Raw genomic sequence first — 25,332 nt, forward strand, 5'->3', positions numbered from 1 at the left:
GCATTTGGGATGGAGTTTCTAGTTGTTGTGGTCCAGGCATGGAGCAGGACTGAAGTTAACACGATTGGGGATTCCACTCTGAGATTTATGCTGGCTACTGTACATCAGTGTAGATTAATGATCAAAATTACAAGAAATACTTCAAGAAAAAAAATATTCTTCTCCCAGAATCATTACCTTATCTAGTGAAAAGTCTTGTGAGTTCCTGAAGCTTAACTCCTGTGGGGTCACCATGGTGGTAAAATCAATTAGGAGGTTCCAAACAAAGAGTAAAGGGCCCCCAGTCTAAGCTACAGGACCCAGACCCTGATCTGTCAAGCAGCACGTAAAGGCTGCCCATGCATCAACGTCCCCAAATTAAACAACTAGGGAGATTTCCTTTCATATTCGTCCTTTGGTTAATATAGATCAAATCTCTGTTGAATCCGTTAACTAGATCTTTCATGTAGTTCTCTGTTCCAAATTACACATTAATATAGAGACATAAATCAGTCTTGTTTACCGATTGAACAGCCCCCAAAACCTTTCCCTGTAACCTGTTCCAAGCTCCTCCAGCCCAGTTCTTGTCTGGTATATAGAAGAGTCAAATAACACCTTATATTCCGTCTGGGTAGCCGCCAACCTAATAGCATGGCATGAACATTGATTTCTCTAACTTCTGTTAATGCCCATCCTCCCCTTCTTACCCCATCCCTATTTATTTACTTATATATGCACACTGTACATATATATATATATTTCTCTCTCTCTCTCTCTCTCTCTCTCTCTCTCTCTCTCTCTCTCTCTCTCTCTCTCTCTCTCTCTCTCCCTCTCTCTTTTCCTCTCAAAATAACTCCTTGCCTGTTTTTCATCTTCCTCTGAGCTCCCCTCCCCCTTTCTTTCCCCTGGGCCTTCCATCCCATGATCCTCCCCCTTCTCCAGCCTTGTATCACTTTTGCCAATCAACTTCCCAACTCTTAGCTTCATCCCTCCCCCTCCTGTCTTCTCTTATCATTTTGGATCTCCCCCTCCCCCTCCCACTTTCAACTCTCATTATCTCTTTTTTCCATTAGTCCTGACGAAGGGTCTCGGCCCGAAACGTCGACTGTACTTCTTCCTATAGATGCTGCCTTTGCCTTCTGCGTTCCACCAGCATTTTGTGTGTGTTGCTTGAATCTCCAGGTTCTGCAGATTTCCTCGTGTTGGCCTTAATGTTTGCTTTAGGTGTTAGTTTTGTTTGCTTCCTCTGTCTAAAATGGGACTCCTAATTATGACAATAAATTCCTCGAACCAGAGCTTCATTAAACTTAACAAGCTGAAATTCAGTAAGGGCATAAATTTCACTGTCATCAGATCATTGCTAATAAGCTAACTCGAGTAATAGGCATACTGTGAAAGTGAATTATGTTTTTAATCTTTTGAACACAGCGACGAGAAAACAACTGAAGTATCCAAAAGTCCAGTGCCTTCAGAAGAGCTTGATAACATCCAGGAGCTGTTGATAAGAAACCTATATCGAATTAGGCAAACGGTATGGACGTTTATTTGTTTTGTGTAGTAATTGCTACTTAAAGTGTGCAGGAAGCCAGATCTTTCACTGGTTTGCCACCTGGTTTTTTCAATGGACTTCTTTGTGCATAGCTTAAAGGCTCAGGATGGCTCAATGCTTTCCTTTTGTATTTGTTTAATTTGACATTCCACATCCTGAACATAATAATTTCTGGAGTCAAATTTTAACATTGTATATGTTACACCAATTCAGCTTTTTCAGATTTTGTAAAATCTATTAAGTGATGCTTCTCTGGATTTCCCACTGAAGTGGCCCATTGAGTCACCGAGTTCAAGGACAGTTGGTGATGGTGTGTACAAAAGTCCTTGCCATTGATACACACAGCATCTGGGTGAATAAAGACATCCACGTTTTATTTCAAAAAATATTGAATGACAGATTGCTTCAAACATGTTTGCTTCTATTTACACATTTCACTCTGTGTTTTATGCTATTTACAAACTGTAAAGTTGTGCTTTTTACTTCCTAGCTTCCATCTGTGAACAGTCATGTGATTGGCCTCACAACAATCTTGCTGGGTCAGTAGTACTGACTGGCAGAGCTAGCTCCCAAGAACAACTGCAGCGATGAGAAACCCCATACCACAAAGTTTACTAGCCAGACATTGGTGCTTCGGCATATTCCTTCCTATGCCCCTATTTTAGATTCGTAGATACATATATTTATAAATATATATCATAGATATATCTCAATCATATTACCATTCAGCATTTTCTAATGCCTATCATTCCATTTCAATGTCCTATTGGGTTGTTCCTTGTGGCTCATGCAAGTGGTGAAGTGAGTGAAAAGAACAATAATTGTGTGGCACCTTCCTGATGCTGTGATATGTTGATTCCATTTGAACAGATGCCATCTTATAGCAGACACACCTTGCCTCAAGGGAAAAACTCAAACCAGGCAAAAGAAATTTTTCTACGTCGTCAAGAGAGTTTACTGAAAGATGATGTCATTCGAAATTCTCTAAAGGTATGATGAATTAACCAGTAAGGTTGACAATAGCAGGTATTTTTTAATAGATATTATTGTGCTTTCTTTCATACTATATTTTCCAATTGAAATAGAGAAGAAATATTACTTAACAAATTAATATACAGAAGTCTGGACATACAGCATTTATCTAGAGCATAAAAGAGGTAATTTCTTCTGTCGTGCCTCTGCTAATTTAATTTAGTCTTCATAACTCTACAAGGAAAAATATTGGATTCCATTGACCTACTCTGTTGATCATTTTAATAACTACATACAAAACGTGTAGACTTATGCTTCCATTAAAGTAACTAACAATGACAGGATCCCAGACTCACGCAGTTAATGTAGAGTTATAGGTCATAGATCACTACAGCACATAAACAGAATTTTGTCCCATGTAGTCCATTCCAAACTGTTATTCTGCCTAGTCCCATTGACTTGCATCCATACAGTTGACCTCCAAAAAACATCCCATCAATGCACCTATCCAAATTTCTCTTAAATTTTGAAATTTATCCCACATTCACCACTTCCGCTGGCAGCTTGTTCCACACTCTCACCATCCTGTGAGTGAAGAAGTTCCGTATCGTGTTTCCCATAGACATTTCACCTTTCTCCTTTAACCCGCAAATGCCTGCTTGCATTTACCCTATCAATACCCTTCATAATTTTGTATAACTCTATCAAATTTGCACTTATTCCCCTATGCTCTAGGGATTAAAGCATTAATCTATTCCACTTTTTCTTATAATTCATGCCCTCAAGACCCAGCAACATCCTTGTAAATTTTCTCTGCAGTCTTTCAATCTTATTGATATCCTTTCTGTAGGTAGGTGACCAGAACTATACACAATACTCCAAATTAGGTGTCACCAACATCTTATTTCAACATGATATCCCAACTCCTGCACTCAGTACTTTGAGTTATGAAGGCCAATGTGCTAAAAGCTCTCTTTATGATGCCATCTACTTGTGATGCTACTTTCAAGGAATTATGGACGTATTTGCAGATCCCACTGTCCTACTGTCCTCCTCAGTACCCTACTATTCACTGTGTAAGTTCTACCCTGGTCTGTCCTCCCAAAGTGTAACACCTCACACTTGTCTGCAGTAAATTCCATCTGCCATTTTCCAAGCTGGTCCAAATCTCACTGCAAGCTTTGATTGTTTTCCTCACAGTCCAATAGACCCTAGTCTTGGTGTCATGCACAAATTTTCTGATCCATTTTACCACATTATTGTCCATGTTGTTGCTATTGTTTGCATTATCCTCCCTTTAGAATACTTCTTCATCTTTGGTAGACATCAATCCTGCACCTTTGAATTGCTCCCAGAAACTCCAGCCATTAGTGTTTTGCTGTCATCCGTGCTACTGTCTCCTTCCAATCAACTGTAGTCAGCTTCTTTCTCAAGCCTCTGTAATTCCCTTTACTCCACTGTAATACTGATACATCTGACTTTATCTTCTCCCTCTAATACTGCAGGATGAATTCTATCATATTATGATCACTGTCTCCTAAGTGTTCCTTTACTTGAAGCTCCTGATTCAAATCTGGTTCATTACACAATACCCAATCCAGAATTGCCTTTCCCCTAGTGTGCTCAACCACAAGTTGCTCTAATAATCCATCTCATTGGCATTCTACAAATTCCTTCCCTTGGGATCCAGCACCAATCTGATTTTCCCAATCTACCTGCATATTGAAATCCCCCATGACTATCGTAAAATTGTCCTTTTCTATCTCCATAATAATTTATATCCCACATCCTGGCTATTGTTCAGAGGCCTGGATATAACTCCCAGCAAGGTCTATTTACCCTTGCAGTTTCTTAACTCTACCCACAGAGATTCTACTTCTTCTGATCGTATGTCACCTCTTTCTAAGGATAAGATTTCAATTTTTTATCAACAAAGCCATCTGCCCCTCTTTGCCTACCATCCTGTCCCTTCAATACTATGTGTATCCTTGGATGTTCAACTCCTTACTATAATCTTCCTTCAGCCATGACTCAGTGATGCCCACAACATCATACCTGTCAATTTCCTACTGTGCTACAAGACTGTCTACCTTATTCTGTACCCTGCATGCATTCAAGTGTAATTTCAGTCTTGTATTCATCAGATTTTTTGATGTTCCCCCCATGTCACACTTCAACTCATCCCCCTGACTGTAATTTGTCCGCTTATCTGCCTGTCCTTCCATGGTCTCACTACAAAATGATATGACTTGTATACCAACTGTCCATCCACAGCTCTATCATTGCAGTTCCCATCCCCCTGCTAACTTAGTTTAAACTTTCCCCAAGAACTCCAGTGGACCTGTCTGCAAGAGTATTGGGTCCCTCAGGTTCAGGTGTAATTTGTCCATTTTTACAGGTCATACCTTCCCCAGAAGATATCTCAATGACCCAGAAATCTGAATCCCTGTGCCCTGCATCACGTTGTCAGCCACTCTTTCGTGTGTACTATCATCCTATTCCTGCCCTGACTGGCACGAGATTACTGCCTTGTAGCTCCTGCACTTCAGCCTCTTCTCTGTACTCCCTGTGCAGGATCGCTTCCCCCTTTCTACCTCTGTCAATGGTGCAGCACAAACTCTGGCTGCTCACCCTCCCTCTTGAGAATCTTCTCTGAGACATTCTAGACCCTTGCTCCTGGGAGGCATCACACCACCCTGGCATCTCTTTTGCAGCCACAGAATCTCCTGTCAATCCCCTAGTTATTGAGTCTCCTGTCACTATTGCTCTGCCTGACTTTACTCTTCCCTGCTGATCCTCAGAGCCGGCCACGGTGCCACTGGCCTGGCTACTGCTGCTGTGCTCTGCCGGGTCATATTCCCAGCAGTATCCATAGTTGTTACAGGACGGAACGGCCACAGGGGAACACTGAACTGACTACTTACTTCCATTACTTCTCCTGGCAGTCACCCATCTACTGTCTGATCCTTTCAGTAAAAGTCTCCCCTATGAGGTTTTTACCTTCTAATGATCCTGAGGACGTCCGGCTCCAGCTCCTTGTCAGTCCAGTCAGAAGCTGCAGTTGGATGCATTTCCCACAGACTTTGTCATCAGAGAGTGTGTCAGGTACCCTGAAATCCCACATCTCACAGGAAGAATATACTCCAAATGAGGCCTCACCAGAGCTTTATAAAGTTGCAACATTACATCCTTGCTTTTATATTCTTGTCCTCTTGAAATGAATGCTAACATCGCATTTGCCCTTCTCACCACAGACTCAACCTGCAAATTAACCTTTATGGAATTCTGTATAGGGACTTGCAAGCCTGCTTTGCACCTCAGATTTTTGTATTTTCTCTCCATTTAGAAAATAGTCAACCCTTTCACTTCTTCTACCAAAGTGTATGACCATACACTTCCCAACACTATATTCCATCTGCCACTTATTTGCCCACTCTCCTAATCTGTCTAAGTCCTTCTGAACCCTCTCTACTTCCTCAAAACTACCTGCCCCTCCACTGTCTTCATATTGTCTGCAAACTTTGCAGCAAAGCCAGCAAAACATAAAAAGAATCTGACCCAACACAGACCCCTGTGGAACACCACTAGCCACTGGCAGACAACCAGCAAAGCCTCCCTTTATTCCTACTCTTTGCCTCCTGCCAATCAGCGACTGCTTTATCCACGCTAGAATCTTTCCTGTAATACCATGGGCTCAATTTGTTAAGCAGCTTCATGTGTGGTGCCTTGTCAAAGGACTTCTAAAAATCCAAATGCTCAACATCAACTGATTTTCCTCTGTTTATCCTGCCTGCTATTTCTTCAAAGAATTCCAATCAAGTTGTCAGGCAAGATTTTCCCTTGGGGAAACCATGCTGACTATGGCCTATTTTATCATGTGCCTCCAAGTACCCTGAGATCTCATCCCGAAAAAATTGATTCCAACATCTTCCCAACCTCTGAGGTCAGACTAACTGACCTATAATTTCCTTTCTTCTGCCTCTCTCCTTCTTGAAGAATGGTGTGATATTTGCAATTTTCCAGTCTTCTAGAACCATTCCAGAATCTTGTGATTCTTGAAAGATCATTACTAATGCATCCACAGTCTCTTCAGCCACCTCTTTCAGAACCCTAGAATGTACACCATCTGGTCCAGGATGACTTATCTACCTTCAGACCTTTCAGTTTCCCAAGAACCTTCTCTCTGATAATGGTAACTTCTCACACTTCATGACCCCTGACACCTGGAATTTGCACCATACAGTTAATGTCTTCCACAGTGAAGACTGATGCAAAATACTTATTCTGTTTATCTGCAGTTTTGTTGTCCCCCATTACTACCTCTCCAGCATCATTTTCCAGCAGTCCAATATCCACTCTTACCTCTTTTATACTATGTATCTGAAAAAACTTTTGGTATCTTCTTTAATATTATTGGTTAGCTTACTTTCATATTCCATTTTTACCTTCTTAATGACGTTCTAGTTGCCTTCTGTTAGTTTTAAGAACTTCTCAATCCTCTAACTTCCCACTAATTTTTCTTCTATGACATGCCCTCTCTTTGGCTTTTATGCTGGCTTTGACTTCTCTTGTTAGCCACAGATCTGTCATCTTTCCTTTAGAATACTTCTTCCTTTTTGGGATGTTTCTACCCTGTCCCTTCTGAATTGCTTCCAGAAATTCCAACCATTACTGCTCTGCCATCATCCCTGCCAGTGTTCTTTTCCAATCAATTCTGACCAACTCCTCTCTTATGCTTCTGTAATTCCCTTTACTCACATATAATATTGATACATCTGACTTTAGCTTCTCCTTCTTGAATCTCAGGGTGAATTCAATCATATTATGATCACTTACCCCGAAGGGTTCTTTTATCTTAAGCTCTCTAATCAATTCTGGTTCATTGCACAACACCCAAAACAGAATAACTCATCCCATAGTGGGCTCAATCATGAGTTGCTCTGAAAAGCCATCCTGTAAGCATTCAAGAAATTACTCCTCTTGGAATCCCACATCAATTTGATCCTCCCAATCTACCTGCATACTGAAATCCCCCATGACTATTGTAACATTCACCCTCTTGGCATACATTTTCTACTTCCCATTGTAATTTGTAGACCACATCCTTACTACTGTTTGGGGGTCTGTATACAATTCCCATCAGGGTCTTTTAACCCTTGCAACTTCCTAGCTCTGTTCAAAACCTTCTGACCCTATGTCACCTCTTTCCAATAATTTAAATTATTTTTTTTACCAACAGAGCAACACTGCCCCCTCTGCCTCCTTGCCCGTCTTTTCAATACAGTGTGTATACCTGGTCAGTAAGTTCCCAGCTATAATCTTCTTTCAGCCATGATTCAGTGATGCCTCTAACATCATACCTGCCAAACTCTAACTGCGCGACAAGTTCATCTACCTTATTCCATATACTGTGCGCATTCAAATATAACTCTTCCAGCCCTGTATTCACCCCTTTCGATTTTGTCCACCATTTACGTTCCAAGTCAACCTGTTGACTGCAGTTTTGTCCTATCAACAGCCATTCCTCATGACATATTGCTGTTTTTAAGTCAGCTACCTAATCTTCAGCACTATCATTCCAGTTCCTATCCCCTGGCTAAATTAGTTTAAACCCTCCCAAGTACCTCCAGCTAACCTGCCTGTACAGATATTTGACTCCCTCTGGTTCAGGTGTAACCCATCCCTTTTGTACAGGTCATACCTTACCCAGAAAAGATCCCAATGATCCATACATCTGAGCCCCTGCCCCCTGCTTCAGATCCTCAGGGTGATTCTTACCCTCACTGGCACATGGAACAGGCAGCAACTGAGAGATTACTGTTTGGTGCTCTATAATACAATCCTATTAACATGGTTGACCCTTTCTTTTTCCTTAGTTCCACTCATACAGCCTCAATGGATGAGTTCTCCAGTCTGTCCTGTCTGATCACTGCCCTGATGTTTTCCTTACGCCACCCCTCCCACTCTATCATGTCTAAAACAATGGATCCCCAGAATAATGAGCTGGCAATCCTACCGCTCCTGCAACCACCCCTCACTAAGTCCCGATGCTGAGCCTTACTCTCAGCTGATCCGCCTTTCCTACAATACTCCTTGCATTGAAATAGACACAGCCAAGAACATCATTCCCACTTTGCTCAACCTTTCAATTCCTGTCTTTGTATCGGCTTAACAACATCTTTTCCCATGTCCACTCCTCTGTCTGCTTTGGTGTTCTGCTTCCCATACCCTGCAACCTAAACATCCCCTGTGAGTCATAGCAAACTTTTCCACAGTATTTGTCCCTCTCCTGTTCAGGTGCAAACTGTCCCATCAGTACCTTCCCTGAAAGAGAGCCCAATGATCCAAAAATGTGAAGCCACCCCTCCCTCTTGTGACATCTCCTTAGTCATGTGTATTATCTTCTTATTTCTGGCCTCAGTAACTTGTGGATTGTGTATCATTCCTGGGATCACAACCTAGGAGGTCCTGTTCTTTAACTTAGTATCTAACTCCCCGAACTCACTCTACAGGCTCTTGTCACCCTTCTTCCCCATGTCAATGGTATGGATGTGGACCATCACCTCTGCCTACTCACTCTCCCACTTAAGAATGCTATTGACTTGATCCAAGATGTTCCTGACCCTGGCACCAGGAAGCAACAGACCATCCGGGAATCATGTCCACGGCCACAGATCCTCCTGCCTGTTCCCCTAAGCATTGAAATTTCTATCTTCTCCCCATTCCTTTCTGGGACACAGTGTCAGATATCTGACCGCTGTGGCTTTCCTCTGCCTTCATTTCTCCCAACAGCAGTATTCAGACCCTGCACTGGCAGCCATAAGACACGGGAGTAGAATTAGGCCCATTAAGTCTGTTTCAGCTTTCCATCATGGTTGATTTATTATCTCTTTCAATCCCATTCTGTAAACTCTGATGCCCTGAACAAGCCTATCCCCTTTCCCCCTCCTGACTTGTTACTTATGTCTTGCAAGTTCAGTGTAACTGCTTCCCTGTCTTGCCTGACATCCAACCTCTCAGCCTCCCAAAGTCATTTATTAATTTAGCACATCTGGCCCTTTGAGCTGCACTGCCCAGGAACACCCAACAACCACAGCTTAACCCTCCCCTATTCATGGGGCAATTTACAATGACCAAATAACCTACTAATGGTACGTCTTTGGACTGCGGGAGGAAATTAGAGTACCCGGAGAAAACCCACACATTCCTCATGGAGAAATTACAGAGAATGCCAGGACTGAACTGTGACCTCCAACATCCCGACCTGTAATCGCGTAACGATAACCGCTAAGCTACCATGGCACCAAATGATCCAGAGCTCATCCAACTGCAATCCAAAACAGTCTGAAAGAGGATGTAACTGAATGCGCTTTTTGCAGGTGTAGTCATCAGGGACACTGGAGGTTTCAAAGGTACATTTAATGTCAGAGAATTGTATACAATACACATCCTGAAATGTTTTTCCTTTGACCTACTTTCCCACATCCCGCAAGGGGAGCATCCCACTACCTTGTTTGGCGTTCCTACTGCAATAGGACAGAATGAAAGTTAACCAAAAAACTCTACCTGGACCCTACGCCTCTCCTTGTTGAAACCTCGATGAGCCAAAGCCTCAACTCCTCACTCCAACACTGGACAGTCATATCATGTCCACTCCGCTTAAGCCTTATTTCTTTTTACTGGTGCTTGTTAAGTGCCGAATCACACCGCAATTTGCAGCGTGCCGATGTCCTGTCCTGACTGCCTCCACCCTCCCTTTTTTTGAAATCTCTCCTGCGCACAACCCAACAGCTCCAAGCAATCTGTGGTGTGTAGAATGTCTGACTGCCCAGCTCACCTACTTTCAAATCCCACTCCCACTACACACAAACTAGCGGCCGCTAACAATCTGTGGTGTGCAGAATGTCTGACTGCCCAGCTCACCTACTTTTAAATCCCACTCCCACTACACACAAACTAGCAGCCGCTAACAATCTGTGGTGTGCAGAATGTCTGACTGCCCAGCTCACCTACTTTTAAATCCTACTCCCACTACACACAAACTAGCAGCCGCTAACAATCTGTGGTGTGCAGAATGTCTGACTGCCCAGCTCACCTACTTTTAAATCCCACTCCCACTACACACAAACTAGCAGCCGCTAACAATCTGTGGTGTGCAGAATGTCTGACTGCCCAGCTCACCTACTTTTAAATCCCACTCCCACTACACACAAACTAGCAGCCGCTAACAATCTGTGGTGTGTAGAATGTCTGACTGCCCCGCTGGCTTTTTCCTCAAATCTCACTCGCACTACAATGATTCCTAGTGACCTGTAGTGCTGGGGATGTTCCAACAGTGTCCATTATTTTTTTCTTCAATTCTCACTACCACTTTGCATAATCCATAGCCATCTAGTGATGTGTAGCACACAGAATGTCCTGAGTACCCCACAAACTCTTTTCAGATCTTGCTCCCGCTACGCATAAATCCAGTGGTTCCTAGTGATCTATGCTGCTAATGGTGGAGTTCTTTTAGCATTTTGTGTGTGTCGCTAAGATGCTGGGGATGTCCCAACAGCCCCCACTGGCTTTTTTTTCCACAAATCTCACTCTTGCTATACCCAACCAATGGCTCCTAGTGGTCTCTGATGTGGAGGATGTCCCCGACTTGCCTCACTGGCTTTTTTCAGATCTTGCTCATACAATGCACTGCCCAGTGGCTTTTAATGATGTGTGATGTGCAGAATTACCAACTTCCCCCATTAATTTCTATTTAAAATTTCATTCCTGCTTCCTGGAAATACATTCCCTATTCATTTCCAGAGATTTGATTCCATTTAAAGATTTGAAGATAGAAATATTTTTTTCCCATATTCAGCTTATTGTATTCATACCCAGCAAAGAAGAGCCTGTTCCCAGCTGTTATATAAAAGTTATATATAAACTCAAGTGATAAAAATTAATTAGGACCATTAAGTTTAATTAAGAGAAAAATAAAACACAATCCCAGTTTTTTTCAACTATACTCAATAACTGAATCCAACAGCCCAGGTCGAGCCAGTCAAGCCTGGCATAAGCCAGCGTCCCCTCAGTCAGTTCACTACAGCCACGTCCCACTGTCTGGTCTCTATACTGAGTCCAGAACAGAATGTGGATTAGGAGGGGCCTGCATCTAACTCACATTTAAGCAAGGATAAAAAAAACTGACCTGTGAAGCCCATTTTGATGGTAAAAGGTAAGACCATTTTGGAGCAATGTGTGTAACTATTACTCCTGATGGGAGAAGTTTAATTTAAAGTTAACTGCTTCCCAGTAACAGTGAGAACAGTTTGACTCCTTTGCAGGCTACCTGCAGTTGAGTAAAGGACAACAAATAACGTTGTTGGGTGAACGCTCTTTGAAAGGGAGGGTTGATCAGCTCTTTTATCAGGCTTGTGTCAATGCTCAGCACACCGATTCTTTGCAATATCTGTAGGAGGAAGCGGCTAACTCTTTCAGTTAGCAGAAAGCAATGTGCTGAAGAAATCAGCAGCTCGAGCAGCGACTGAGGGGGAGAGGAGTTGTCGACAGTTTAGGTTGAAACCCTGCATTGTGGCTGCAATGAGACTTCGACCTTTTCTACAGTGGGGTCAGGTCTCTAATGAAGGCCGGTGTAGGTGTGGGGCTGTCCACTGATGGGGAGGAACTACTGGGCTCTGTGCTCACACACTGGGAGACAAGGGCTCTTACCCATCAGTTACTCTTTATTCCCTTGTGCCACAGAGGAGATCAGTTTGCTTAGCTGATGACTCGCAAAAGAAAGGCAAACTGGCTCGATCACTTACAGGTAAGGAATATCATTTTTGCAATAACTTCTCTGTATGTTGCATTATTTCCCCATTTGAGCTTGTCACTTTTTCCCATCACTTGCTGTCCAGGAGATTACTCACCAGCACAATCTATACATTACCCACCACCACATTCTACACATTACCCACCACCACATCATATACATTACCCACCACCACATTCTACACATTACCCACCACCACATTCTATACATTTGCTGTCCAAGTGATTGCCTACCACCATATTCTAAACATTACCCACCATCACATTCTATACATTACCCACCACCACATCATATACATTACCCACCACCACATTCTATACATTACCCACATTTGCTGTCCAGGTGATTGCCTACCACCACATCCTATACATTACCCACCACCACATTATATGCATTTGGTGAACAAAAATCCACCCTTACAGAATTTAAAAGTCACTACCCAAAAATTTGAGATGTGAAATAAATTTTACTCTCACTGAACTTTTGCAAATAAAAGTATAAAAGTAAACATAAGTTTTTCCTTCATTCCTCACCCATGCGCAGATGGTACAGCTTTCCATTATGGAAAACCATGATACGGACTGCTTTGTAGAGCACAAATCCACTAGCTGTAATGCAGGCTTCTCATATCTTTTTCTTGGTACAATACTGTGGACTCATTTGGCCTACTCCTCCTGTCCTTACAACTTTTCTTGTTCACTATGTGTCAAGTTACCTAGAAACACTATGATATTTTTGAAGACTAGCCATCTAATTTCTGTTTCAATAATTCGATCCTAACAGTGTCTGGCACCTTCAGTGAAGAATTGTTCATAGATTGACCACTGCTGTCTAATGTAATGTCTGGCTGAAACAGGGTGGAGTCTCCAAGTTTCAGGAGTGACATTAGCAGCAGACAGCACTCCTCCACCCTTCATCCAATCTGACCAGATCTTACAAGCATGGGCTTAGGTTGTAATAATACTGAAGAGTGACAGCCTGACAGTTTGAAATCTGGATTACTGAGTCTGTAACATGGTTCACATTTTATAATCAATCAAAAATTCAGCAGCCTCTTTGGAAAACTGAACCAGTCCATCCCCTGCGATCACCTTCACTCTATCCCTGGCTATTGAGAGTTCTGCTTTACAGTCACAACCTCCTCCCAATAGTCTACAAAGACTCAGGACCCAGACATGAGAAAAAACCCCGGTATGTACAGGGAGGGAATGAGGATGCCGTTGAGTTATGTTGGTGGTATTCAGGAGCACAGTTTTCCCTCTTAATGATCATTTTTAGAATCAACATTCTGGTATAGGCTGCCCAGTAGGAGACTGCTGGTGAGATGGTGGCTTTGGAGAGTCCAGACTGCTGATGTTTGAGAGATTGATGGGATAATTATGGACCATGGAACCCTGACTGGGGCAGGACAGGTCAATAAGGTAGTAAAAAGGTCATGTGGGATACTTACCTTCATTCGCCTGGGCAAGGAGGACAAAGAGCAAGGAGTAGATTATAGAATTGGGGAGATGCATATATAGGATAAATGAGACTATATATAATATAGGATGAGTGTACACATTTTTTATTCTCTTCACATTCCCATCATCGCTCTCCAGATTCTACCAATGTGGGAGAAAAAGAGAGAACCCAGAGAACCACATGTTGTCATAGGGAGAACATGCAGACTCCACACAGTCAGCACCCAAGGTCAAGATTCAACCTGGGTCTTTGGTGCTGTGAGGTAGTGACTATGTTAGTTAAACTACTGTGCTACCTCAGGTTACACAGAATTAGTATTGTGTTCAGTTCTGGTCACCTCATTATAGGAAGGATGTGGAAGCTATGGAGAGAGTGCAGAGGAGCTTTACCAGGATGTTGCCTGGATTGGAAAACAAGTCTTATGAGGCAAGGTTAGCAGAGCTGGGACTTTTCTCTTTGGAGCATAAAAGGATGAGAGGGGACTTGATAGTGGTCTACAATTATGAGGGGCATAGATAGGGTGAATAGCCAGTACCTGTTTCCCAGCGCATGAATAGCAAACACCAGAGGGCATATGTGCAAAGTTTAGGGGAGACATCAGGGGTAAGTTTTTTACACAGAGGGTTGTGGGTGCCTGGAATGACTTGCCAGGAATGGTGGTGGAGGCTAAAACATTAGGGGTATTTAAGAGCCTCTTGGACAGACACATGAATGAAAGAAAAATAGAGGGTTATGGGGTAGTGTGGGTTTAGTACCTTTTTTTAAGGAATATATAGGTCGGCATAACATTGAGTGCCAAAGGGCCTGTACTGTGCTGTAGTGTTCTAGTGTCTAGTTACAGTACTAATTTATTTAAACAACTAATTAGGTGACAGCTGGAGTGCTGCAGACAATTATAGATAGATAAATAGATAGATAGGTACTTTATTGAGCCCAAATGAAATTACAGTATCACAGTAGCATTAAAGGTGCACAGATATTAGAAGAGAGATAATAAAGATAAAAATTTTGCCTTAAAAATAAGATATATAAAATTTACATGAAAGATTACAAGATTTCCAAGTTCACACTGATAAGTTGGTAGTGCAAGAATTACCATAATATTAAACGGCAATGGGTTCACATTCACACCGTCCAGATCAGATGTGATGGTGATGTTGCACGGTATTGCACAGACTGTCCACGGTATTAGTGTGTGGTAGACAGATCTCAGACAGAACTCTGGTAAACTGAGGTCAATAACAATCTAACAGAAGGGGCTATAGGTTGACTGATTTATAGAACCTAATGGCCGAGGGTAAGAATTACCTCATATTGTGCTCTTTAGAGCAGCACCATTCTTTTAGTCTATTACTAAATCACCACAACCTCCAGTGTGTCCAGTTTGACTCCTATAACAGTGCCAGCCTTTCTAATCAGTTTATTGATCCTGTTGGCATCACCCATGTTGATGCCATTGCCCCAGCACACCACTGCATTTGAAGATTGTACTGGTGACAACAGACTGGGAGAACATGTGAAGGAGGTGCCTGCTTAGTCCAAAGGACCTCAGTCTCCTCAGGAAGTAGAGGTGACTCTGGCCCTTCTTGTACACAGCCTCTGTGTTGGTGCTCCACTGTCATTCAGGTGCACCCCCTAACCCCCAGGTACTTGTAGGTCCTCACCACATCCACGTCCTCACCATCAATAGTAACAGGGAGCAATGCAGGCTTAGTTTTCCTAAAGCCTATCACCATCTCTATTGTCTTATTAATGTTGAGCTGCAGATGTTCAGCTTGCACCATTTGACAAAGTCCTCCACCAGGGTCCTGTATTTATCCACCCATCCTCCCTTTATACACCCGACTATTGCTGAGTCATCAGGGAATTTCCGCAGATGACATGTCTCAGTGTTGTATCTAAAGTCAGAAGTATACAGCATAAACAGGAAGGGAGCCAATGCAGTCCCTGTAGGGCCCCAGTGCTGCTTATAGCCATGTCTGACACACAGCTCTGAAGCTGCACGAACTGTGGTCAGGTCGTCCGTTATCCAGGATACAATGGAAGTGCCAATCTGCATTAAAGGGAGCCTTTCCCCAGCAATCAGGGCTGTATGGTATTGAAGGCACTTGAGAAAACAAAAAAAAAACACAATCCTCACAGTGTTGCCCTGGGAGTAGGCTCTGTTCAGCAGGCAGATGACCGTATCATCAACCCCAATGTGCTCCTGGTAGGCAAACTGCAGAGGATTGAGGAACTGTTTCACCCAGAGGGTGGCTGGAATCCAAAGTATCGGCTTGAGGGCGTGTTTGAGGTAGAGACTCTCACACCATTTAAGGAGTATCTACTGGAGACATAGAAGTGAACATATTGAAAGCAGTTAATTGGACAGAGGGGGCTGATGAGGTAGTTTCAGTGCTGTATGGCTTTGTGACTGTAACCCACTGACCCTTGATATAAAGTACATCCCACCAAATCTAAGCACACCTCTATCCCGCACTTATCAGACTCTTAAATGGCCTCTCATCATCTCCCAGTCTACCCCTTGCACTTTATTTGTCTGTGTGCATTGCACTTTCTCTACAGCTGCTACACTTCATTCCACATCACTGCTCTGATGCACCAATGTATGGAGTGATGTGTCTGGATGACATCCAAACAGAAGCGTTCCACTCTATCTCAATACACATGACGAGAACAAATCAATCCCAGTACCACTACTGAATGACCAACATTGCCATCTGGGGGGGTTCAAAGTTTACAGTGTATTTATTATCAAAGTACATACAGTATCTGACAACCCCGAGATTCATTTTCTTGAGAGCATTCAGAGTAAATACAATAAGCACAGTAGAATCAATGAAAGACCACTTCCAACTAGTGTGCAAAAGACAACAATGTGCAAATATACAAAAAGTAATAGTAATAAGCAAGAAATATCAAGAACATGTTATAGTTAAAAGTTGAGTCCCTAGGTTGTGGGAACAGTTCAGTGGTGAAATGAGTGAAGTTGATTAAAATGGTTCAGGGGTTGAGGGGTAATAGTAGTTTATTAACTTGATGTGGGTGCTAAGGCTCATGTACCAGCAAGAAGAGAGCGTAACCTTGATGGTGGAGGTCTTTGATGCTGGGGAGGACTTTACTCTTGATGGACTGGGCTGTATCTACTACTTTTTGTAGGCATTTCCATTCCAGGACATTAGTGTTTCAAAACCTGGCCATGATGCAACCAGTCAATGTACTCTCCATCACAAATCTACTGAAGTTTGTCACACTTACCTAAAAACTAAACTGAAGCAGCCTATTGACCCTGTGGCTACAAAAGCGGATCAGGAGCTGAGATCTGCAGCCAAAAATCCTCCTTTTGAAGTCCAAAGCCTTTCCACTCTCTGTGTGGGACAAGTCAGGAGCATGGGAGCATGCTTTCTGCTTTCCTGAGTGAATTCAGTTCTGACAACACTCAACAAGCTTCACACTATCTTGAGCGAAACAATTCATTCCATTCAACCCCAGTCACAACATAAACTTTCACTCCCTCCACACTAGCACTCAATGGCACCTTGATTACTCAGCCAGGCCACTCTGAGAGGTCCCTGACACCCACAATCTCTTTGTTGAGAAGGACAAGGAGAGCCATGCAAGAAAGTGCCACAGCAGCAGGTTCTCCATCAAATCACGTCATTACCACCATCCTCCCATAATCCCTGGGCATACATCTCACAATGCCCTCCCCACCAAGAAGCGGGAGCACCTTCCCCGCAAGAAGACGGTTCAGCCCTTCTCCAGGTAACTTAGGGATGGGCTGTAAATGATTACTTTGTCAGCAAAGTACAGATCGTAAAAGTTGAATAAATAAACATCAAATTATGGTGGTGTGGTGGTGACAAGTGGAGGTTGGTGAGGAGTGGAGGTTGGTGAGGAGTGGAGGTTTTTGACAAGTGGAGGTTGGTGAGGAGTGGAGGTTTTTGACAAGTGGAGGTTGGTGAGGAGTGGAGGTTTTTGACAAGAGGAGATTGGTGAGGAGTGGAGTTTGGTGAGGAGTGGATGTTTTTGACAAGAGGAGATTGGTGAGGAGGGAAGTTTGGTGGCAAGGGGAGGTCAGTGAGTTTCGTGAGGAGTAGAGGTGGTTTTGGGGGAGGTTGGTGATGAGGGGAGTGTGAGAGAGAGAGGAAGGTGCTGAGACAGCTCTGAGAGGTGAAGATCTCTGCTGTGAACATCATTTGATGACCATGGCAGTGGGGAGTGCTGGCAGGGTGAGAGATGGTTAAAGTGTTTGCTGATAAGCTTGTGCTGCATTCATGCTGACCCACTGGTAGCTCCTTCATCCATTTCTCTCCATCCACTGAGTATGCTGAAGCCCATGTGAGCTTGTTCAGCTCAGCTACAGATAGAGCAGAGAAACGATTCAGAAACGCACTATATAACTGGGCCTCCAGGAGCAGGCCTATATTCCATTTCCCCATTTCTATTAAAAATGGATGTGGGTGGTTTAGGATTTGATTTTTTTTTAATTTTACATACATGTCATTCCAGCGGTTGATTCACATTTGTACATTGTGAAATGATCAATGACTTTATAACCTCTCTCCATGATACCACACCATCTGCCTGACACCGATCTACACTAACAGCTGATGTAATTAGCCCTTCTGGAAAATATGTTGTATTTTCTCCAGGTGAGGAAATATGCGCCACAGATAATTGAAATTCATTTACCTATCATTTAGTGCACCTGAAGTGGAAATTTAATACCCAGCCTGCAGATGCTATGGTTGCAAACTCGAGAAATTACCTTGTACCTCTTGTGATGGGGCAATTGACCAGCACCGTCTTTTATTCACCTACAGAGATCATGTCGTATGCAGATACATTAAAAATAGAACTAGCAGAAATTGTGTGGGACACTTCTGCAATTATGCTGCAGTGTAAGTCACCTTAAAGGGCAATGAGAGAATCAATTCTTGCCAAGCAGAAGGTTCCCCTCAGCTTGGCTAGCTGTAAAAGCATTAATATATGGAGGGATCTTGGAGGGCAAGTCTATAGTTGCCACACAAGTAGATGGGGTGAAACAAGATGTATGAGGCACTGGGTATGAGAGTAAGGAAGTCATGTTTCAGCTGTAGACGCTGCCAGGCTTGATCTGCTGAGTTCCTCCAGCATGTCATGTGTGATTCCTTGATTTCCAGTGGCTGTAGATTGTAAAACTTTGGTTAGGCTGCATTTGAAGTTTAGTGTTCAGTCTGGCCATTCGATTACAGTAGGGATGCAGAAGCTTTGGAAAGAGTGCAGAAGGGTTGCCTGGATTAGAGTATTAGCTGTGAGAAGAGGGCAGGCAAACTTGGGTTGTTTTCTTTGGAATGTCAGAGGCTGAGGAGAGATCTGATAGAGGTTTATAAAATTATGAAAGGCGTAGATCAGGTAGACAGTCAGAATATTTTTCCCAGGATGAAAATGTTGAATTATACAGGGCAAAAGTTTTAATGTGGGGTGATGGGGAGGTACCACCCCCCACGTACCAATCCTCATAGAGGGTTCAGAAGTGGAGAGAGTGAGCAGCTTCAAGTTCCTGGGTATCAAGATCTCTGAGGATCTAACTTGGTCCCAACATATCGATGTAGTTATAAAGAAGGCAAGACAGTGGCGATACTTTATTAGGAGTTTGAAGAGATTTGGTATGTCAACAAATACACTCAAAAGCATCTATAGTTGTACCGTGGAGAGCATTCTGGCAGGCTGCATCACTGTCTGGTATGGAGGGGGCTACTGCATTGGACCGTAAGAAGCTGCAGAAGGTTATAAATCTAGTCAGTTCCATCAGTACTAGCCTACAAAGTGCCCAGGACATCTTCAGGGAGCGGTGTCTCAGAAAGACAGTGTCCATTATTAAGGACCTCCAGCACCCAGGGTAGCCCTTTTCTCACTGTTACCATCAAGTAGGAGGTACAGAAGCCTGAAGGTACACACACATTGATTCAGGAACAGCTTCTTCCCTTCTGCTATCCGATTCCTAAATGGACATTGAAGCTTTGGACACTATCTCACATTTTTTAATATACAGTATTTCTGTTTTTACATGTTTTTTAAATCTATTCAATATAAGTAATTGATTTACTTGTTTATTTATTATTAATATTATTTTTCTCTTATATTTTTCTCTGCTAGATTATGTATTGCACTGAACTGCTGCTGCTAAGTTAACAAATTTCACATCACATGCCGGTGATAATAAACCTGATTCTGATCCTGATTTAAAGGGGGTGTGCAGATGGTGGGTGCCTGACATGCTCTGCTGGAGATGGCATGAGAATAGCACTTAGACAGACACCTGAACACAAAGGGATTGGGGAAATGTAGATCAAATGCAGGCAAATGGAATTAATTTCATTTGGCATCCTAATCACCACAGACATCCCAGGCCGAAGCACCTGTTCCTGTGCTGTTTGTTAATTGGTAGTCTACAAGGCCACAGGGTACTTCTGCCTAATCAAAACAAGGGTATTTTCCAGTGTAAAGGAACATGTTTTAACTGCAGCTAATGTTGGAAAAGGACATCTTCATCTAGTAGGTGAGGACAATGTGATGGTGCAGTGACTAAAGTAATTCTTTCTCAACTCCAGGGACTAATGTTGACTCTGGACCACTAATTTAATTGGCTACTGTACATTTCTCTCAGTGTAATTTAATTGTAAAGAGAATAAAGGAGGAGTTTGGGGTGTGGGGGGGGGGGGGGGAGTAGTGGACATGTGTCATAGGGAAGAAGTGTTACTGAGAAGGAATACGTGTTACAGGTACAGGGAAAAGAACAACAGGATTGCCATTGACCCGTATAAACATAACCACAACTTTGGAACTTTGGTTCCAGCCTTTATCTGAACTCAAAAGTTGTTGACAGGTTTTTGTCAGAGAATTTGTTACTCCATTCAGTTGCCGGACAGCAGACAGAATCAAAAACAAACATACTGAAGTTCTCTGGCATGTGGTCCAGGGAACCGGGTCACAGTTTGAAGTGACCCAGTATCCAGGAGCCTTCAGCTAAAATTTTGAAACATCTGAGAAAAATGGTTTAAAAAAAGAACTTTTTCTAATTACTACTTTCTGCAGTAATGTTTCATAATGATTTAAGTGTTTTATTGTGTTTTCAATTATTTATATTATTAAGTGTTTAGTAATTTTTTAAAATAGTTTTAGAGTATTTTGAATATTGGAGACAACTCTAATAGATAGCTAAATGGGAGTGTGGGTTTGCTGTCAATCCAAAGATCATCCCAATGGCTTTGTGTGTGAGGTTTTGGTCCAAGTCTATCCACTTTTATTCCATTTTCACTTTATTCGCATTATTTCTAGAGTCTGAGTGTTTCTGGTAAGGCTGGATTGATCGCTCATCTCCGATTGCTCTTGAGCAGGGGATTGTTTGTGAACACTTAGTGCAAGTCCTCTTGCTGAACTGATCGGTAGGGTATTTCAATGGTGGGAGGGCAAAGCTGACACACACCAAAAAGGTGCCATTGTCTTTCCATTCTGACACAATACAACCCAGAAATGGTCACTATCGGCTCTGATTCAAAAAAGAAATAAATAATTTTCAGAGCAAACACGAGGAAATCTGCAGATGCTGGAAATTCAAACAACAACACACACAAAATGCTGGTAGAACACAACAGGCCAGGCAGCATCTTCCTAGCCTGCTGTGTTCTACCAGCATTTTGTGTGTGTTGTTGTTTAAATAATTTTCAGTCTCATACTGCTGTCAAAAAGCAGCATGGTATAGTTGAATTTCTAGTTGTACATTGTGGAAGGTCATGCTGCCTCCTGGGGCCTTACACTTGTAAAATGCTGGAGGAACTCAGCAGTCAAGGCAGCATCTATGGAAAATAGCAAACTATCGAAGTTTCAGGCCAAAACCCTTCGGCAGGACTCTGAAACGTCAGAGGATCTTGCCAAAGGGTCTCGGCCCAAAACATCGACTGTACTTTTTTCAATAGATGCTGCCTGGACTGCTGAGTTCCTCCAGCAGGTTGTGAAAGGCTTTCCTGCAGTAAGTTTCCTTTATAGCTCGAGGCCAATCGATATCTTGGTGGTTTGTGCACCCAATAGCTCCACACACCTCTTCTTTCTAATTGTTATTTTTAAGAGTCTAATAATGCTCTATAGATGAAATAGACAGACTTAGTGAAAGGTTAGACCCTGCTGTAGTTGTAGTCTTCAACCACAGCCTGTCATTATTAAGACTGCTTTACATACTAAGGAAGTGACAGTAAGTTAAGAGTTAATGTTGTTGACTTCATTGAAATGCTTAAACTCAGACTAACTCCCACTCAGTAACAGCAACACTCACATAATTAATTAACTATCATTATAAAGTATTTGTCAGGGACATTGTTTTTCTTGTATCTTGAAGTATGAAAGCATCTATATTAAGTAAAGTGTAGGCAGAATGCTTGTGCAAGTTTGAACCACACATGGATAGTGGGTGAGTTTCTCGATAAGCAGGTGACTCACGGATGGGAAGTTGCAAAAGGACCCAGACGTATGGAAATTCCTGCTGCCACCTCAGTCCAATCTACTCAAAGACTGCATCTGGTGGAGTACCTGAGCAGGTCAGGCAGTATCTGTGGAGGAATATAGACAGTGGAGACCCTTCATCCAGATTGAAGGATAGGGAAGAGGTAACCAGTAGAAACAGGTGGGGGTGGCAAGTGATAGGTAGATCTGCGTGAGAAGGGAGGAGGGAAAGTGGAAGTAGGAAGAGAAGGCTGGAAGGTGATGGGGGCTGGAAAAGATAGGAAAGGAGAGGAAGGTGGAGAATGGAATCAGGTGAGGGAGGTGGGGAGGACACATGGGAACAGTGGGTCTGGAGACCAAGAAGAAATAGCATATGGGTGATAAACCGGTGGGAGGGGAAAGGAACAGGTTGATGGAATTGACTCGATCAGGTGGAGATCGAAATGGAACAGAGGAGCAGTAGGTTACCTGAACTTGGGTCTTTGACTAGGCATTAAACAAGTTTCTGCTAAAATGGCTTGGTGTTAAACCTATTTTAAAACTACCTTAGGAACATTAACAGATGTATTTCTATAGATTGAGTGCTACATATGGTGTAAATAGACTTAGCATGAATAATGACACAAAGTGAAGATTATTATCACACGCACAACTAAATGTACACACCGGTGCAAAGAAAAATTACGTTCAGAAGCATCACAACGCATAGCATTAAACATACAACATTCACGAGAAAAACAAACATAACTTCTACTAACTTATACAACAAAGAGCTCAATTTAAACCAAAGAAATATGAATATTTTAGCGCAAGGTGGTTCTAGTGTTGTTGTCCAGGGTAGAGATTAGGATTTTTTTTTAGTTCCTGTTTTTATTTAAAATAAAATACATAAGAAATCTAAAGAAAAAAAAACACAAACAAAAAAAGCAAACACCCTGCCATTAAAGAAAGCAGTTAATTCAGTTTGTTACTTTCATCATCCTAAATATTGTTCTCTAGAAATTTCTCCCAAATTTCCCAAAATTTGCTAAGTTTGTTTTTTGTGATGTAGCTTATCTTATCTAGAGCAAGATAAGAATTTATTCCTTTCAACTACTGTGAGAGTCCACTGGTTGTTGATTTCTTCCATGAATAGGCTATGCAGCGTTTGTCTTCCAAAAATAATAAGCAGAGACTTAACATTTTTGGAGGTTACAAAGTCCTTTGGATAAATGTTCAGAATACATAATTTAGGATCAAGGGGCACCTTTTTTCCAATAATCTGACCAATCAAATCCAGCACCTTCCTCCAGAAGCAGATTATCTGGGGGCACACCCACATACAATGGAACAGAGACCCCTTTTGGTGATTACATGTAACGCATGCGTAGAGATCAGGATTGTTATACAAATCCCAACACAACCTCCTATCCTACAAACCATGCATAAGCAGACAGAAACTCATTAAAATGCATCTTTTACCTAAACTCACACTGTACTTTGGGCAGCATTGCACTATCAATAATCTCACAGCAACAAGGAAAGATTTTTTAAAATATCAGAGACAAAATGGAATGACTTATTGTAGGTAATGCATGGTTTCATATACACTTGCTGAATACATAGCTAAGATTTTAACATGACATGTTTATAGCCCTCTACAACACATCTTTCTGCACTGCCACATTCATAGCAGGCAATAACCATCCATGTGATCTATCCTGCACAAAGTAACTGAAGCTTCTATTTAACTCTCCACTGGATCAGAACGCAACTCCCTAAAAGTTTAAAGAAGTAACGTTTATTATCAAAGTACATTTATGTCACCATATACAACTCTGAGATTCATTTCCCCCTGGGCATTTGCAGTAAATACAAGAAGCACAATAGAACATATGAAAGACTGCACCTAACAGGATGGCCAAGCATCCAATGTGCAAAAAGAAACACGAAATTGTGCAAATAAAAAAGAGAAAAAATAATAACAATAACAAACAAACAAAAAATAAATATTGAGAACATGAGATGAAGAGCTCTTGAAAGTGAGTCCAGTTACTTGGGAACAGTTCAGTGACAGGGCGAGTGGAGTAGTGTGAAGTTATCCTCTCTGGCTCAACAATCTGATGGTTAAGTGGTAGTAACTGTTCCTAAACCTGGTGGTGAGGATCCTGAGGCTTCTGTACCTCCTTCCTGATAGCAGCAGCAAAAAGAGAACACGGCCTGGGTGGTGGGGGTCCTTGATGCTACTTTCCTATGTAGATGTGCTCAGTAGTAGTGAGGGCTTTACCCATGATGGACAGGGACACATCCACTACTTCTCCATTTACAGGCATTTTCCTTAGGCTTGTCCATTCAAGGGCATTAGCCTTGCATCCATGTTATAATCAATCAATATACTCTCCAGCACGCATCTACAGGAGTTTGTCAAAGTTTTAGATAATATGCCAAATCAATCTCTTCTGGGGGTGAACACTTGTCACCAATATATGTTGCTTAAAGGGAAATTACAGGCTGCAGATCACAGAGGGTAATTCCGAAGAACTAGAACTGCTTGTCTTCCTAATATTTGGGCTACAGATTTTTTTCACGTTTGGCCTCTGTGAGCAGCTGATTGTATTGTGGACCATCATCCAGGAGAAGAAAACCCATTTTCCTTTCTCTTTTTTATGTCCATCGCTGTCTCTCTCTTCTCTCTTTATCTGTTCGTTTCTCTCTTCCTCTTTTCCCTGTACATGCTCTCACTCCCCAACCATCTCTCTTTAATCACAATCTCTCCCACCTTCACTGTCTTTCTAATGGGATGTTTCAATGGAAGAGAACTTGTTTCAAGGCATTGATAATGTCAGAGGCTTTTTCCCAGTGTTGAAATGGCTAGCATGAGAGGGCACAGTTTAAGGTGCTTGGAAGTAGGTACAGAGGAGATCTCGTCAGGAGTAAGTTTTTTACGTATAAAGTGGTGAGTGTGTGGAATGGGCTACCAATGACAGTGGTAGAGGTGGATACGATAGGATCTTTTAAGAGACTCCTGGATAGATACACGGAGCTTAGAAAAATAGAGGGCTATGGACAACCCTAGATATTTCTAAGGTAGGGCTATGTT

The 25,332-nt window shown here is 42.3% G+C and overlaps 1 protein-coding gene across 4 annotated transcripts in view; it reads left to right on the forward strand.

Annotated features, from left to right (window-relative positions):
* The window catches only part of LOC140734547 (sodium/hydrogen exchanger 2-like), a 573,522-nt gene that overhangs the window by 545,623 nt on the left and 2,567 nt on the right, over positions 1-25,332 (forward strand). For 3 of the 4 annotated variants that reach the window (XM_073058669.1, XM_073058671.1, XM_073058672.1), the window contains exons 9-11: positions 1,408-1,510; positions 2,399-2,518; positions 12,242-12,305. In XM_073058669.1, coding sequence (XP_072914770.1) covers positions 1,408-1,510; positions 2,399-2,518; positions 12,242-12,305 — 287 coding nt within the window. The remainder of the gene's footprint in view (positions 1-1,407; positions 1,511-2,398; positions 2,519-12,241; positions 12,306-25,332) is intronic. The other variant, XM_073058670.1, reaches the window with a different exon arrangement.

The sequence above is a fragment of the Hemitrygon akajei genome, chromosome 10 (assembly GCF_048418815.1).
Source record: "Hemitrygon akajei chromosome 10, sHemAka1.3, whole genome shotgun sequence".
Classification (NCBI taxonomy): Eukaryota; Metazoa; Chordata; class Chondrichthyes; order Myliobatiformes; family Dasyatidae; genus Hemitrygon; species Hemitrygon akajei.